We start from the raw sequence: 18,437 nt of genomic DNA on the forward strand, positions 1-18,437 counted from the left end.
CTCTAGGCATTCCTCTATACCAATGGGTCAAAAGCAAATAGAAAGGAAGGCAGCATATTGATTTAGAAAACCACAAATTAGCATTATCTGTGTTGCATTGTATTTTTATTTCTTTTGTTAAATATCTTCCAATTACATTTTAATAAGGTTTGAGTCTCACTGGGAGCTTGGCCTTTGGACCATGAGTTTAACACTTCTATTCTTGACTCTACTGAAAGATCTCTTAAGGAAAATGGTTTCATTTTTGGAAACCAACTATGAGAAAGATTTTTGTTATATTGAACCTAAATCTGTCCCTCTGCAATTTCCTTTGCTTTTAGTTTTGCCTTCTGGGACCACATGAAACATGTCTAATCTGTCCTTTTCACAATAGCCCTTCTAATTCCTGAAGAAAGTTTTCACATCTTCTTTTCCCTCCCCAATCCTTCCAGTCTTCTCTTCTCCAAGTTAAATATTCCCTCTTCCTTCACTCATTTCTCATAAGGACATGATCTCCAGGCCCTTTGCCATGTGGTTACCCAGTTCTTTAGTTATAATGTGTAATGCTATGTGAGTATAATGCACTGGGGTCCAGTTAATAAGCATTTCTTAAGAGCCTTCTATCTGCCAAGCACTACACTAAGCATTGATGATACAAATAAAGGCAAACAACAGTCCCTGCCCTCCAGAAGCTCATACTCTAAAGGATATACAATATGCAAACAAACAGGCATTTAGAAAAAAGATATATACAGGATAAATTTTAAGTAATTTCAGGTCATCACTGTGGTTTGTGCAGCATCTTCCTAAGAGTCCCCAACCCTCAAATACAGATTTTTCTGTTAAAGTATTACTGTTTCTTCTGTTTAGTGCTAGTGTGGTTAATATTGACCATTAATGGAAAGTTGATAGGAATAATGTAGACATCTTTGGTAGGAATGGGATGTTTTCCACCTTCTCTAATATCTTTCTATTGTTTGGGTCATAGTCACTGAAGAATGACGGATATCCTAATATAACTTGTGAACATTGCTTGTCTCTCCTCTGCCACTCACTTCCCAGTAATCATCCATTGTTCTGCTTACCCTTTATCTTTTTCTGAAGGGGAGGGAGGTCAGGGAGTCAGCAATTATTTACTGCTAGATAATAATTATAGTAATAGCACAAACCTCTTACATTGTGGTTTCTGAACTTTAAACAGCAACATTCTCTGCCTTTAAAAAAAAAATCTCACCTTTTTCCATGAGACAATCTATGCAATTTCCTTAGTGTGTAATTAATTCCAATAAAATTAAGAATTTATTGCAGTTTTTATAACAAATCTTAAACATGCAGTAAAGATAAAATAATATATTTATTTACTGACAAAAATCTTTTGTATTTTTCTTGTTTGTAACAAAGTAATAATAATAACATGATTAATAAGAAAGTTTCTCAAAATATGGGGTCATTGATAGTATTCTCATTGTGTATTTTATTAAAATATTCTTGTAACTGAGAATGATCATAAAAGGTAAAATGGCAGTAGTTTTCCATTATACTCGGTAGATTCCAATTAGACTGGAAGCACCCCAAGTGCATTTTTATCAATGTAGTTTTTTATCAATGCAATGCAAGGAAAATTAAAAACAAAACAAAACAGCAGCAGCAAAACATTGCACCTAGGATAGTCAGGGCTGCCTGGTCCATGAGGCCATCTAGTGTTTCATTTGCTTTGAAGGAAGAAGACTGCTTGTGTGACCATGCTTCCACCTGACCAATAGAATCCATGCTTTTCATTAATCAATCAGCAGGCATTTGCTGTTGATCCACAGTTGCTAGACACTATACTAGACCCCAGAGATAAAAATAAAGAGTTAAACAGTACTTTCTCTTAAGGAGCTTATGTTCTGTTGGAAGAGACAACATACTCTATCAATTAACAAGCATTTATTAAGTTTTCAGTATTTGATAAGTCCTGTCCCAGGTACTAGAGACATAAAAAATAAGATGAAATAGTCCCTGCCCCCAATGAGCTTGCATTATGTTGGGACACAGCATCAATCAGTGAGTATTAAGTGCCTACTGTATGTTAATCACTGATAGGTATGCCTGTCATCCCTGCCTCTGGGGGAGGTTGAGGCTGATGAATTGTTAAATGCCAGAATAGGGCTCAAGCCCAATTGGGTTTCTGTACTAAGGCTGGCATCAGTGTGATAAGACTCCAGAAGTGTGTGTGGGGGGAACCAGGCCACTTAAGGAGAGTTGGAAAATGAGATGGGTTAAAGCTTCTATGTTGATCATTATTGGGATTGGGCCCATGAGTGACTACTGCACTTCCAGCCTAGGAGAGATAGGGAGACCTAGTCTCCAAAAATAAACAAGCATAATAATAAACTTTTAATTTAAAAAAATGTGTTAGTGAATGGTGCAGATGTTATATTTTAACTCAGCATAAGAAAAGATATCCTTACAATCAGAATAGTATAGGCTGCTTCAGAAAATATAAGTTCCTATCTCTGGAAGTCTTCAAGTGAAAACTGGATGATAATTTGGAAAGATTCCTGTTCAGGCATGAGTCAGAATAAATTATTTCTGAGGTTACTGTATCTGAAGTACTACCAAATATACAGTGTATACACATACATATGTATCTGTGTTAATTGCTAGTGTTATTTCTGTTACCTTTTGAAATTCTGTGATTCTATGAAATTCAAGCTAAAAGAAAGACCAGTGAATAATGATCCTGGGTGTCAGGTGACTTTCCTCAGCAGGGCATCCAATGGTGGTGTCCACAGAAAGACCTTCAGGGTGAAATGCAGGAGACCATCATATTATAAGGTGCATTCTTTGGAAAAGCTTAGTCTGGAGTTTCATCATCCCTGATGATTTGACTTTTCTTTTATCTAACTGTGGCTGCATAAATGGTCTGCCTGGTTATGCTTTGGACAGTGCCTAGAGTTTGGGAATTCACTGTTTGCAGGACAAACTGGGCAGCTATAACTGGGGTTTGTTTGCATTGATAAATGATCTGCTCCATAGGAGAGGTAAGAATCTCAAGTAAGATTTGGGTTTTCTGGGAATTGTCCTTGTCTCTAGGAGATTTCCTTCATTGTGAAGTTGTTGCATCAGTGTAGAACTGTCCCTGGTCATATAGCCACTTGATGCAGTTGATAAGAGTTCTGGGCTGGGAGTTGGAAAGATGTGAGTTCGGATACTTACTTGCTGTGTGACTCTGGCCAAGTCACTTAACCTAACTTACTTCATCTGTAAAACAAGGAGGTTGGCCTCAATGACATCTAATATTCCTCCCAGCTCAAAATCTAGGGTCCTACAGTCTTGTGAAATGAAATAATGAAGGAAAAGCATTGAATTTAGAGTCCTGAGATCTGTGTTCAAATCTCACCTCTGCTATTTGCCCTCTGTTACTGTATGCAATATTCTCCTGGTTCTGCTCACTTCACTCTGTATCAGTTCACATAAGTCTACGTTTTTCTGAAATCCTCTTGTTCTTAATTTCTTATAGCACAATAGTGGAATAAATGATTTCTGTGGTTGTATCTCAGATACTGTCTAGTATATAGTGTACACACACAAACACACAGATTTACTAATTGTATCGATTGCTATTGTTATTATTGTTACCTTCTGAAATTCTTGTTATTCTATGGAACAAAAGCCAAAAGGCAAGCCCTTTCCTATCTCTGGGCCCTGTTTTCTTCATCTGTACAAAACAAGAGATTTAGGTCAACTAAGTCCTTTGACCCTCAGCAAGTTGAATTTGAAATCAGGTACTTGCTCACTGAGATGTGGCTGGACTCTCTTCCAGCGTAGGTCAGGTAGAAAGTAATCAGGTCACATTTCTGTACTCAGCCCTATGTTCAGTGACCAGCAGGGAAGGTCGTCAGACATCTTAGTCCTTAGGGGAAGTCATTCCTCTTGGGCAGTCAGTCTGAAGAGCAGGCCTCACTGTTGGCTGGGTTGCCTTCAGATTTCTTACTGATTCCTTGGAATACTTAGAAGGTAATCTCTCAGGTGCTTCCCCAGGCTCCTTTCCTGGGTTGGGAAGTATTAGTATTATGGCCAATAATTGTAATAAGAACAGTAGCTCATGTTTATTGAATACTTTGTTCTTAAAGCACTTTCCTTCCCATAAACCTATGAGACAGATAATGAAAGTATTACTGTTAATCATTACCATCATTATGCATCTTTTATAAATGAGGAAACTCATCATAGTTTCATAATTGAATTATCCAGGGTCTCACAGATAGTATGTGTTGGGAGGAGATTTGAACATGGGTCTGGTACTCTGCACTATATAACACTGACTAAATAAACATTTATTAACCACCTACAGCAAACCAAGAAGGCATTGTGCTAAAGGTGGGGGTACAAATATGGAAAACAACACAGTGGCCTGCCTTCAAAGAGCTCTCCTTCTGATAGAAGGGATAAAACCCCACTGAAGTGAGCATGAGTGAATCCAGTGACACGCAGTTTAACACAATAAATGTACAGTCCCACACTGCACACACCGTAGTCCAGCTTGTATTGTGTTCCCATCTTGCAGGACTATGCCAGTTATCCTAGGCTGGGCCTGATTCAGGCCAGTTCCCTGGTAGTTTAGCTTCAATATTAGAACAAAATGAAGTACTTGTTATGTCATCAGCTCTTAACAAAAAGAGGTTTACTTTGCCATAGCAGGAGAAGGCCATTCCACAAGAATGGGCATTCAGGACACCTTGGGTTGATCTCCTTTGCCTGGGTGGCCCATCCTGATCCACCAGCTAAGCATCAGAGTATCCCCTGAAGTCCTTTGTGACTTGCATGGCCTTCAGACAATCAGAGGGTGGCATCAGCCATCTGAACCTTTAGTCTCTTGGTCCAGCAAACACTTGAGGATGATCTCAGTATTATTTTCTTTTCTTTGGATGGCAATCACAGTTAAGTGAGTTACCTAGTATCACACAGATGGTAAGTGTCTGAGGTGGGCTTTGAACTCTGGTCCTCCTGACTCCAGAGCCAGTGTTCTCTCCACTGCATCACCCAGCCTGCTCTCCCAATATCTTTTTTTTTTTCTTTTTGGAGAGGGGAAGGTAGGGCAATTGGGGTTAAGTGACTTGTCCAAGGTCACATGGCTAGTTTTGTGTTAAGTGTCTGGGGCCGCAGTTGAACTCAGGTCCTCCTGACTTCAGGGCTGTTGCTCTATTTACTGCATCTCCAATATCATTTAAGGAAAAATTATCCTAACTTATATGGAGGGGAAGGGCTAAACTATTGCTCCTATAACACATCTTACCAGATTTTATTTATTACTGACTTCATTACATTTGTAAATAGATGTTATATATAATAGTTTATATTAATATATAATTTTATATGTAGACATAACATAACACAACACTGTATTATATTAATATAGTATATACCCACATAATCTATACATATTATAGTATGATATATTTATATATAATAATTGTGACGGAGAACTCCACCACTTGAGTTGGTGGTATCTTTTCTTCTGTTTAAGATATCAGAAACTGTAATACGATCTTGATCAAGCATAATTTTTCTTCTTTTTTCAGGGGTGAACTGGGCTCTCCTTGGCCTGAAGCACTCAATTTCTCTCCCCTATGTCTTTTCTCCTTCCCACCCACCTCCTGATACTTTCACAGATAATGAATTTTCCTTCTCTAAACTGCTGAGGCAAACATGGCACGCCTGCTCTCATGGGCTTGGCCCTCACCGGCCTCATTTCCTAACTCATCTTTAAATTGCTTCCTTTATAGATGACCCGTGACACTCTCAAGGACAGAAGTCTGAAGCCTGTGAAAGTAGCTGAGAGTGATATTGACGTGAGTCACTGACCACCTTTCCCCCTTGTCTCCTCCCTCCATTTTTCTTCACCCTAACTCTCCAAGGCTGAGTAGAAGACTGGGAAAGGTCATTATGAGATCTTGGGAGTGGGCAAGTTTCATTTCTTCAAGGATGTATACTTCCAAACCCTTCACACCTTAGCAGATAGTTCTTTAGGAATTCCTGAAGCTCTAAAAATCAGTCCCCTGGTAACCAGACTTAGCTAGCCTAGTGGTCTGGGGATGGTAATCGCCAGTCCACACTCAGCCCTTTTCCAGTGTGTCAGGGCCCACTGAGCCTTCGAGAGATAAACTCAAGGGCATCTCCAGACCAGTTTGAAGCAGTAGGGCAGACTTGATGGGACAGTAGGCATCGTAAACAAGCTTTTATGTTATTTCATTTCATAATATGATCTTTATTTGTAGGTAAAATTAAGCATCCTCTGTGAACAAGACAGGGTCTTGCAGGACTTAGAGGACAAGATAAGAGCCCTCAAGGAGAACAAAGTAATTAAGACTTTAATATGTATATGTGTGTGTTTATATATAAATGTATATTTATTTTTTTTAAACAGTAAGGGGAGGGAAAGTGGACATTCTGGGATTTTTGTCTCATTTTTCCTGAATTAGAAACCCGAGCAGGGTCTCTTTAAACCATGTCACCAGGGAAGGATGTTCCTGAGAGATTTATTGGGTGACTTGTGGGACTTCAGAGGGTGGCCTCCTCAAGTTTTCCTGTGGGCCTGCTCAAAGGCTTATCTAAGGAGATGACCTTAAGCCTGCCTGGACTCCCTGCTCCTGGGGAGACTGAGGCTGGTGAATGACATGGGTCCCAGTATGGTGGAACCTCCCAGAATTTGTGCTTCACTGTCAGACCCTTTGAGATTATGGGGTCACCTATGCTACTTGGTAAGAGATTGGAGGAAGAAATCGGTGGAGTTATTGTTTAACTCAGAGTGTCCGGTCAAAAGATAGGTGAAGCACCTGGGGGGTGTAGTGGATAGAGCATGGAGCTTGGAATCAAAAAACCTGAGTTTGAATCCAGTCTCCCGCAAATCCTTTACCTTCTCTCAATCTCAATTTTTCGTTTGCAAAAAGGGGATAAAAAAGCATCTACCTCAAAGGTTGTTATGAGTGTCAAATGAGATAGCATATGTAAAATGTTTTGCAGATCTTAAAATGATATGCAAATAGTAGTTATCATCATCATCATCATCATCACTACTACTGCCCTCTAGAAGAAGATGCTAGGGGTGAGCCTGTGAGTCTGTTATTTGTTTCTTCCATTAAGGACATAGGGCACACCCTTCTCTGGAGGTATTCAGGTTGGCTAAACACTGTTAGAGGTGATGGAGACCAAGAATTCCTAATTGGAGTCCTTGGAGATTTCAGGGGAATTGGGGTCTATGAAATTGGATAAAAGAAAAAAGTTACATCTTTATTTTCACTAACCTGTATCTGGAATTTAGCATCTCTGTCCATCGTGAATATAGGCATCAAACATTATTCTGAGAAGAGGTCCATAGACCTCACCATACTGGCCAGAGTCCCTGACATACACATGATCATGGGCCTGTTCTGTAAAGAAATTCTTGCATTGAATGAGATGTTAGCCTGGAGTCTCTGTAATAACCTGATTCCCCCTTGTGCAGGACCAGCTAGAGTCAGTGCTGGAGGTCTTACACAGACAGATGGAACAGTACAAAGACCAGCCTCAGCATTCAGAAAAGATTTCTTACCAACAAAGGCTGCTGCAGGAGGACCTTGTTCACATACGAGCAGAGATATCCAAGCTTTCAACAGTATGTATGGGGAGGAGGGTATATGGGGGAGCAGAAGCTGGGGGAAAAGGACAGGGGCTCTTTATTCCTGGACAGCTCCCACTTCATCTTACTTGGAAAGGTGATTGCTTTTCAAAAGTCACAAGGAGTAGGAGAATTCTGCTAAGTGTATTGATAGCACATCTATTGGAGGTCTTCATTCTAGAATTCAAGAGTCCCAGGGAACTGCCCTGTATCTACATTGGAGGAGCTGGGTCTAGGTTCCTTCATAATCTCCTTTTCTCCAGAAACCTCTGTCCCCTTTTGACCATAGTCATTGCCCTGAGCCAACCTAGTGTTCAGGAAGACATACATACACATTTATATGCATAGCTCTCTCTCTCTCTCTCTCTCTCTCTCTCTCTCTCTCTCTGTCTCTCTCTGTCTCTGTCTCTCTCTCTCTGTCTCTCTCTCTCTCTGTCTCTCTGTCTCTTTCTGTGTCTCTCTCTCTCTGTCTCTCTCTCCCCTCTTCATCTCTTTGTCTCATCAACTCTCCTATCATTCTCGTCTTCCAAGTCTCTTCCTTGGTTTTTACTTGAAGACGTCCCAGTGCCATTAATGGGATGCTTAAAGCCTTGGTTGGGGGTTAGAGGGCCCAGGGCACCCAGTACACCTGGGGATGTTGTGTTTCACTATAGCACCTAATTTTACTTGTGAAAGTAACTCAAGTAATTCATTTGATTATATATTTATTAAGTATATCCTCTGTGCAAGGCACCGAACCAGGGAATGCAAATCTTTCTCCTCTGCCTTTTAAAATGACTTTTTAGCATTCAGGCCCTTTCTGTCCATAACAGAGGATTCTGATATTTGAGGGGTGGGGGGCAGTGGGAGGTCTCCCACCACAAGGGTCACAGCTATGTGTGAGAAGGTGACAACTGTCCCTCCATGAGCTGGGAATCCTCCAAATTCACTCGAGTTGATGGCACCTCACTCCCATTGGGGAAGGCTGGTCTTCCTCTTTTTTTTTTTTGCCTTTTGGAGGGCAATTGGGGTTAAGTAACTTGCCCAAGGTTACACGGCTAGGGGTGTGTGTGTGTGTGTGTGTGTGTGTGTGTGTGTGTGTGTGTGTGAAGTGTCTGAGGCCGGAACTCGGGGCCTCCTGACTCCAGGGCTGGTGCTTTACTCACTGCGCCACCTAGCCGCCCCTGTCTTCCTCTTTTCTTTGCCTGATCACTGTGTTGCAGTGGTACCCATGTGGGACTGTGGAATGCCCAGAAGAAAGGGAGCCCCAGGCTCTGTGGTCTACAAACTGTAGTTTGTGCATCCATTAAGAGTGTGTATGGGGGGCATCTGTGGGTGCTTTTTGGTGTTGAGAAAGCATCTGTAACCTTTATGGTAGGGTGGGGGAGAGGGGGGTTGTAAAAAATAGTGACTGAGTTTGTGAGCAGATGGGAGTATGGAGGCATAATCAGCCATGATTGTGTGAGTTTTTTTAAACTAGCTCTTTGGTAAAGCCCTGGGTGCTGTGAAGGGCAGAGGGTATAAGAGCCATAACTAGGGCAGGGAAACTGGGTGTTTGTCCTAAGGCATTGAATTTAGAGGAGGTCGATAGCATTTAGTGTTCTTTGGTGCCAGCTGAGCTCTTCCCCACCCCCACTCTATGGTGGCTTCCCCAACAGCAGGTTTCCTGGGGTGTCTTGTTTCCCAACAAGACGGTGATATTCCACCCCTTTCTTTACAACCCACGGCACCTTTGATGTTGTTTACCTTGGGTGTGGTTTATGGTACCAGCCCTTAGTGCAGAAAAATTTTAATTATGGCTGGGGTGGGGGGGAGTGCGGTATTTTCAGGAAGGGGAAGCTCATAATTTCCTGAGGGGAAACATTAAAGGAGAAGCCTGCACTTGTGATGACTTTATCATAGCTAATGGAGGGGTCATTTTTGCTCAGAGACCACTTGGTAGGGGATGTGGGGATGGAGGATAGGGGATAGCTAACTGGTTTTTTAAACTATTTGAATTTAATGCTTTTAGGAGTGTGTGTATATATGGGTAGGTACTATATTCTATATAGTATTTATATGTATAAGTACTTATATTCTATATAGTGCTTATATATGAATGTATATAGTACTTAAAGTACTGTATGTATTATAAAGTAAGTACTCTTTCTCTCTTATGTATCTAGTATTATATAATATATAATATATATTATACATATTTCATATATATCTTATTTAAACACCAAAAACTTGATTTTGTTAGCACTCTATTATTTTCCCTTGTTATGTAAATAAGATGTAACTTGATTCTTCTCTTACCTTCTGATACCTATCCACTTCTGCTAACAGGAAGAAATAGGGGAACTTGGGAAGAAAGGAGGTGGGAACTATAGAATTTGGGGCAAGATCCTAGAATCTGCCCAGCATACCTTTCAGGTTTGTTCCACATTCCTATCCTACACACGCATGCATGCATGCACACATGCTTGCACATGCACACACACGCACACGCACGCACACACTCCCCATCTCTTGTTTCCAGGCTGTCCCCCAGGCCCAGAATGGCCCTCCCTTCTTACATCTCCCACAAAACCCTGTTTCCTTCAAGGCTCAGTTCCAGGGCTGCTTCCTACCTGAAGCGTGTCCAGGTGCTCACACCCTCCTTCCTGGCCCCCTCTCCCTGAAATGACTTCATCTGTATTTGTATTTAGTTTTCTCGGTATGTGTTCTTTTCTACTCCCCCTTCAATATAATATAACTGTGTAATGTATTTTATCTGTGTGTCCCCAATGCCTGGCAGAGTGTCTGGTACATAGTCATTGCTTAAATATTTTTATTGAATGACTGAATCCAGGTGCAGCAGAGAATCGCTCTTTGACCTGCTCAGGGTTTCATCTGATAAAAACAGAAGCTGGCTGGAGCAGGTTCCTCTCCCTCCTTTGAAGCAGGTGTAGATGTCGCTCATAAGTTTGGCTAGGCCCAGGCTGTGTCCTGAAAACAGCTGACCACTTTTCCTTTTGCCACCAGGAAATGGAAAATGCCTGGAATGAATACCTGAAGCTGGAAAACGATGTCAATCAGCTGAAGCAGACTTTACAGAGGCAGAGTCGAAGATCCTTCTTTCTGCCTCAGGTGACCAGCCAGCAGAGTCCACCACCAGTTAGTTGTCCTCCCCAGATACAGAACCTTTTCCTTCATAACCTTCTTTCCTCTGGAAACCTCTGTCCCCCTTGACCATAGTCAAGGAAGACATAGGTGCACATTTATATGCATAGGTCTCTCTTGTGCACTTGCATGCTCTCTCTGTCTCTCTCTTCCTCTCTCCCTCCCTCTCTCTCTTTCTCTCTCTCTCTCTCTCTCTCTCTCTCCCTTCTTCCCTCCATCTGTCTCCATACACACACACACACACACACATACACATACCCATCTATCACTACCAGAGGTGCTGGTGGCACAATGACTGGAACTCCAAGCCTAGAGTCAAAAGGACCTAAATTCAAATTCAAATCTGGCCTCAGACATTTACTAGCTGGACAAGTCATTTGTCCTCTGTTTGTCTCAGTTTCCTCACCTATAAAATAGGAATAATCACAGTACCTGCCTTGCAGGGTTGTTGTAAGACCAAATGAGATAGTATTTATAAAAAGTGCTTAGCACAGTGCCTGACATGTAGTAGGTTCTGTATAAATGCTTATTCCCTTCCCTTTTACAGATGAGGAAGCCAAGTCTGAGAAAGACTCATTAACTCGCCCAGGGTCACACAGCTAATAAAGTTTCTAAGGTCAGATTTGAACTCGGGTCTTCCTGACTCCGGTTCTGTTACTGGATCCACTGTACCAGCTGGGTTTGCATGTGGGTACCGAAGTAGTATTGAAAAGTCAGATCTCCTAGAGGAAAGTCAAGTCTTTTCTTTCATTTTCAGGAGAGATCTCAGATACAGAAGGATCTTTGGAGGATTGAAGATGTCACTGCTGGCCTGAGTGCAAATAAAGCAAACTTCAAAATTTTAGTGGAGTCCTTCAAGAATCCAGGTGGGAGGAAAGTTCCCCTTCTGGCCTGCTGAGAAACGGGTCTGGCAGGAATGGGGGAGAGGTGGTGAGCTAGCACTCTTGGAGGTGTGGGATGACCGCAGTGTTGACCCACACACAGTAGTGAGTCATGGGCAGCTAGAAGGTTGACATTTGGGAAGAGAAACCCTGCCCTTTATTTCACAGTCTGTCCCTTTGTCCCTTAGAAAGAAAAACAGTGCCTTTGTTTCTCCACACGCCTGTGCCTTCAGTCCTCAAGTCTCTCAGCACTTCCGAGAGCAAACGACTCCCTCAGACTAGCCCTCCAAACAGCCCTCCGTGGACCAGCCCTGCAAAGACACCCCTGGAGGTCCGCCTCTTTCCACAGCTGCAGACATATGTGCCCTATAGAACCCATCCACTACAGCTGAGAAAAGTGACCTCTCCCGTGCAGTCCCCTACGAAGCTGACGCCAAAGGCTGTGAGTATGGCCAACCTGCAGAGCAGACAGCTGCTGCTTCTTGTCTCCCCTAAAATCAGGTGGTCGCCGTTTGTCAAACTGCCTCAGGTGCTGTTGGATGTTGCCATAGGTGGCCAACGCTTCAGGCAGGAAGTAAGAATGGGCCCAGCGTATGAGGGAGCCAAGCACTGGTTTCACATTCCATGTCCCTTCCTGGCGCTTTTGTCCGCCATCTTTACAGAGGACTAGAAAGGAGAAAATGAGCCTAAATTGGTTGTCCATAAAGAACCTGAGATCAGTTAGGGGAAGTGACCATTTGTACATGCCGCACTAAGCATCAGTATTCCCAGCAGCAGAGCCTACAAGGCAGGGGTCATCAGGGCACCTGGCCACGTCTTTTGTTTTTATATTACCTAGAAATTCCCTTGTGCTCCTCCCCCCACTTCCCAAAGAATTTCTTTTTTTAAATGAAAAAGAGAAAAGAGAGGGAAAAAATTCAGCAAAAGTGATCCAAGATATTTTTAAGATCTGACATTATATTCAGTGGTCCATACCTTTCTCTCTCCTTCCACTTCTGTAAAGGAGTGGACAAGGTGTCTTTTTATATAGCTCTCTTTGGGGCCAAGCTTGCTTTTCAGTGAGTATTTATTAAGTACCTACTATATTTTGGGTACTGAGCTACCTTATCTTAAACAACCCTATGCTACTCAGTTGCTGGTCATATATACCTTTTTTGTTGTTTTGTTTTTGGGAGGGGGGAAGGCAGGGCAGTTGGGGTTAAGTGACTTGCCCAAGGTCACACAGCTAGTAAGTGTTAAGTGTCTGAGGCTGGATTTGAACTCAGGTCCTCCTGACTCGAGGACTGGTGCTCTATTCACTGTGCCACCTAGCCACCCCTACATATACCCTTTCTAAATAAAACTATGTTTGGAAATGTGAGACATGGATCAGAAGTGAAAATTCCAGCCGACTAGGAAGCAATCAATGCTAAATGATCTGCTTCTCTTACCAGTCTAAGTGATGGGTCAGGGAATCTCCTCAATGAGCCTGCTTTCTCCATTGGTAAGATTGCAACCTCCTCAGTACCTTCTCATCCCCTAGGATTCTTCTCCATTGTCTTCCATCATCCTTCCACACAGGACCTACCCCGTGTCCTGTACCCTTCCCAGGCTTCTTTTAGTAGTTTGAGGAGCCAGGATAGTACCATTTGAGCTGGCCCTTGGTTTCATTACAGGATTTGACCCATCTTCTTTTCTGATTCTGCTTGTCAGAGGATCATAGGGTCATAGATAGGGAGCTAGAAGGAACCTCAAAGGCCACTTTGTCTATCCCCTCTCCTGTCTTATAGATCAACCTCAGAGAGGTTTAAGTAATTAGCCCAAGATCATACAAGTATTAAGTGAAAGGGTAAGGATTTGAACCTAAGTCTTTTGATCCCAAATTCAGTGTATGCACATGTGCATGCACACACACACACACACATCTTTTGACCCCAAATCCAGTTCCATTCTTAATTATAATCTCTTAGGACACTTCTCATACCCTACTCATTGTTGGTAAGATCTTCAAGCCTACTTAATGATGTATATATATCTCTCCCCTGCCCATTGAATCATCTGTGGAGTCATAGACAGCCATAAAAATAGCATGAAATAGTTACTTCTTCTGTCCATGGGGATGGTTCTGGACTTGCTGACTCCCTCGCTTAGGGCTGAGCTCAACGTGTGGCCAAAGTGAGGTACCTGCAGAATGGGGGCCTGGAAGGATAGAACTCATGTGGGAACAGAGCCCAAGGGTTTGGATGACATGGAAATTAACCTGGCCTGAAACAGATCGAAAATAGCACCATTCTGAAAAAGGCCTGAATCTGTTGCCAGTATGTGACTGATAGGTCCGTATCATTGGACAGTCCTCGGAGTGCCCCCAGGATAAGTGGCATCTTCCCAGACACTGAGACGTTGATGACAAAATCTTCTCAAGAGCTTTTCCAGGGGGATGTTATTGTCTTCCCTTAAATCATAATCCAGAGGGAGACTGGAGGAGAGAGGAAGCAGTCATTTCAGATGTTGGGTCTAATTTCACAAATTTAAAAAATGTGCTGGTATTGGAGAAGCAAGTGAGGGAAAGGGAACCTCCAGATCCTTGTGCTGAACTAGGAAGAACCCAATCAAAGGAGAAAGAAAGGAAGACTGGGGAGGGGGAGGGGCATGTAGGGAATTAGGAAGAGCCCTCCCACCTTTGTGGCAGCCAAGTGATGTTCCATTGATGTATCAAGAAACCACAGCCCACATCAAATACCACAGACGGGAAAAACAGGCGCTTTCATAGCAGACAATGTGGGATGCCCAGCGTGTGAGTGCTGTGAGTCACCCATGGGGTCTGTAGGTTCACCCCACAGACATTGGGTCATAAAAGAGTTTGTAGCCACACACAGAGAAGATGGAAAGATCAGGGCCCTGCAGAGACCCAGAGACTTTGCTGTTCATGGAATAACAGGGAGCCCACGTCCCATAAGAGCTATACTGTTGGCTGGAAATCTTTCATACAGCAGGCTCCATGGTATTCTAAGTTTGTTAATAAGTGGGAATGATTTGCCAATCTTTTCCCTACCCTAGGGAAGTTTATCATGAAGAGAGTAGACAAGGGGAATAAGGCATTGTTCATTGTGGGATGCTGAAAAGTAGGGAACCAAGTGTCTGCCAGAGCCAGGCTCTCAGCCCTGGGGCTGCTGCTAGGTCATTGTGTGTCTTAAGTTTAAGCCACTTAACCTCAATCATCCTTGGGCTTTCTTGTCTGTAGTACTCTACCCAACTACCTCACTGGGGAGGGGTTGGGCCCCCAAAGGTGAACACCTTCAAGACTATCCTGGCATAAAACATTACAGGCCTGGCAATGAATGATGGTGAGCAAAGGCAGAGTATTGATGCTTTTCTACTTTGATAACATTGCCCCCCTGATGACTTTTTATACTGTTAGGATTCCCAAGCCCAAATATTTATAGCAACTCTTTTTGCAGTGCCCAAGGATGGGAAACTAAAGGAAAATTGTAAACCAGTTGTGGTATATTGAGTACAGTGGAATCTATTGTGCCATAACAAATGACAAAAAGGGGCAGCTTCAGAGAAAGCTGGGAAGATTTGTAGGAACAGATGCAGAGGGAAATGAGAAAAACCAGGAGCACAAGGCTTACGATAACAGTAACATTCATAAAGCAAACAACTTGGAAAGCCTTCAGAACTCTGACCAATGCATTGTTCAACCATGATTCCAGGGGATTAATGATGAACTCTTCTTCCTGCTTCCTGAAAGAGAATGGACTCGGGGTAGAAGGAGATATACATGATTAGATGTGGCCAATGCTGGAATTTGTTTTGTTTTAAATGAAGAAACAAGTTGGAAGGGAGAAAAAAAAATGCTTGCTGAAATGAGAGGGGAGAAAAAGATATTCCTAGCCCATCTCTAGCATTTCATTTCCACGTTTTGGATACCAAGTGATTATTCCACTTTTATTCTCCTGAGCAGGAAGATGAGGCGCCACCCCGACCCCCCCTTCCTGAGCAATACAGTCCTGAGGATCCACCTCCAGCCGTGCCCCCTCTTCCTCGGGAAGCCACCATCATCCGCCACACCTCTGTGAGGGGCCTCAAGCGGCAGTCTGATGAGAGGAAGAGAGACCGGGAGCTGGGGCAGTGTGTGAATGGGGATTCCAAGGTGAGAGTTGGGGAGGGAAGAGTCACGGTTCACTCACAATCTGGGGGTCAGAATCTAGGAGTCAGGAAGGAAGAATCTAGGAGTCAGGAAGGAAGAGACAGACAGCAGAACCTTTGGGGGTTGAATCTGGGGGACTGTGGGCCTGTTACATTTCTTAGGATCTTTGTATTAGCGCTGGGTGTGGGAGTACCGGCTCTGCATCTGCTTTCTGTAGGTCGAGCTGCGATCATATATGAGTGAGCCAGAGCTGGCGTCCCTTGGTGGTGACATGAATCAGCCCTCCCTTGGATTTGTGGGCCCTGATAGTGGCTACCAGACACTACCTGGGAGAGGTAAGGTGGGCCCTAGCTGTTGGTGAAGAGGAGCTAAGCTTCCTCCTTTCAATTTAATAATAATTCGCATTGTGTAAAGATGTAAGGTTTGTAGGGCATTTACAAATATCATCTCACCTGATTCCCACAACCACCCTGTGAGGCAGGTGCTGCTGTTATCCCCATTATACAGGTGAGCAAACTGAAGCTAAGACAGATAAAATGACTTGTCCAGAGTCCCATAGGTACTAAGTATTCCAGAAAGAGCTTGAACTCATGTCTTCTAGACCCCAAGCACAACGCTCTATATACTGCCCTGCATAGCTACCTTTTTTGCTAGGCATTTATTACATTCCTCCTGGATTGAGTTGCATTTCCCTTGCGGGGGAAGGTGTGTATATGTGTGTTCTTTGGGATCAACAATGACAGGTCTGCTGCCAGCCTTATTAAATGGGCCCTGGACCTCAGTCTGTCAGCTCCAGGCTCACTCTTTGTCTGGGGAGTGAAAGGAGCTGTCTCCTAAAGGTGTCAGCCTTCTCAGGGCTGGCACAGTGATAGAATATGGCTGAGGGCTTCAGAAATCAGAGTCCTTTTGACCCAAAGCCCCAGTCTAGGTTTCTGGGATCTTTGCCCTTAGAGTCACCCCCACCCCCCAGGAGCTATTCACTGAGTGCCCCTGAGAATGGAGCTTGATAGAAGCCATAGGGTGGAGCCTAGGCCAGGAGCTGGGGGTAATGCCTTCTGCTTCATCAGTGTGAGGCTTATGAAAGGTACCAGTCAAGACTCTTCCCCCCCTTCCCCACCCACTGCCATGGGGAAAGCTGGTTTGGCAGCAGGTATCCTAGGCACTGCCTCCCAGTCTAGCCCAGTAAGGAATCTCCAAGCTATCCACACAGACCTGGAGTGCTGGCCTTATGGACAGAGGTCTAGCTTTTAAATCTTTGTTCTGCTCTTCAGGACTGTGTGACATTCAGCAAGTCCCCAAACTGCTCTGAGTCACAGTTTCCAGCACCTAGCTGGAAACACATAGTAGGCACTTAAATGCTTATTTATTAATTTCTTCCTCTCTAAATTTACAGAGCTAGTGTAAATGACCACCAAGGTCCCCTCCAACTCCCAAGTCTTCTGTGGCCTTGGAATATCTTTAATTGGAGCCCTTTGTGATTGTGTGTGTGTGTGTTTTTAAATATTTCCTAATTACATGTAAAACAAATTTTAAACAATCATTTATATAATTTTTAGTTCCAAATTCTCCTCCTCCTCCCTCCTTGAGAAGGCAAGCAATTTGATATTGATTATACGTACAAAGTCATGCACAACATTTGGGGCCCTTTGAACTGTGTGTGTCTGGAGAGGCTGGGTGGATCCCCTCGGTCAGGCTTCTCAAGCACACTGAGGCGGTATTCTGCCTCTTGTCCTGAGAAAGAAGGAAAGTGACTTGCTCAAATACACATAGCTAATTAGAGACATACCTAGCATGAAAACCCAGGTCTCTTCACTATCAGTTTCTCTTCTCACTAAATCATAGTGTTTCTTCTTGAGGAATATTTATTCAGCGCTGCCTGTCCTTTCCTTCTGGCCCCTTCCACGTGGAGAAGGGTAAGCCGCTGAGCTGACCATGCCAAGCTGTAAAGGCTTTGGGGGTTGTTCCAGGACATGCGTAAAGCTCTCAGATGAGAAGGAAGGAGGGAAAGAGGGAGAATCCTTGGCTGGAGCTCCCTCAGCTTCTCCCACTCCAGGGCAACAGAGAGTATTCGGCAAATCTGGGCTACTCCCCAGGGGGCGTGGGTAGGCACGTTGTCTGTGTACGAAGCCTCTTTGCCAGGGCATCCAAGCCTGTTTCTTTTTCTCCTTCTCCTTCCATTGCAAAGGTTTTTCCGGCTCCACGTCCAGGCTCCAGCAATCATCTACCATTCCTTCCTACGTTACACTCAGGAGGGGATTAAATGCGGATGGCTCAAAGGTAACTCTCCTGGATGGCCCAGAGTTTCCACCCTCCCTGTCCTGTGCTCTATTCACATTGCTTTTGGCAGAACCATCTTCCAAACCCTCTTTCCTGGGCTCAGTTATCTAAGACTGGCTAGATAGAGTCCTCCCTAGAGGCAGGAAAGATGACTTCTTAAGATCAGAAGATTAGCTGGTGAGCAGTGACAGATGCAGAGGGGAGATAAAAAGAACAGCTATAAGGCCTTTTAAAAATTAAAATTTAAATAAAAAAAACCCACCAGATCATACAGCTAAAACAGCTAAAACCCCAAGGCAGTCTAGTTGGCCTGCCATTTTTTTTTTTTACAGACGAAGAAACTTAGAAAGGTAAAGAAATATGCCCAAGGATACACGAATAGTCAATTGATAGGGCCGAAATTCAA

At 43.4% G+C, this 18,437-nt stretch overlaps 1 protein-coding gene across 4 annotated transcripts in view; it reads left to right on the plus strand.

Annotated features, from left to right (window-relative positions):
* PLEKHA7 (pleckstrin homology domain containing A7) overlaps positions 1–18,437 on the plus strand; it is a 244,745-nt gene that overhangs the window by 207,208 nt on the left and 19,100 nt on the right. For all 4 annotated transcript variants that reach the window (XM_069091103.1, XM_069091108.1, XM_069091104.1 and 1 more), the window contains 9 exons: positions 5,751–5,816; positions 6,243–6,323; positions 7,469–7,618; positions 10,607–10,711; positions 11,502–11,610; positions 11,814–12,067; positions 15,569–15,757; positions 15,972–16,089; positions 17,940–18,031. In XM_069091103.1, the coding sequence (XP_068947204.1) occupies positions 5,751–5,816; positions 6,243–6,323; positions 7,469–7,618; positions 10,607–10,711; positions 11,502–11,610; positions 11,814–12,067; positions 15,569–15,757; positions 15,972–16,089; positions 17,940–18,031 (1,164 nt within the window). The remainder of the gene's footprint in view (positions 1–5,750; positions 5,817–6,242; positions 6,324–7,468; positions 7,619–10,606; positions 10,712–11,501; positions 11,611–11,813; positions 12,068–15,568; positions 15,758–15,971; positions 16,090–17,939; positions 18,032–18,437) is intronic.

Source organism: Petaurus breviceps, unplaced genomic scaffold, assembly GCF_028583685.1.
Source record: "Petaurus breviceps papuanus isolate PSGF00001 unplaced genomic scaffold, PetGlider_PUasm1.0 188, whole genome shotgun sequence".
In the NCBI taxonomy this organism is placed as follows: Eukaryota; Metazoa; Chordata; class Mammalia; order Diprotodontia; family Petauridae; genus Petaurus; species Petaurus breviceps.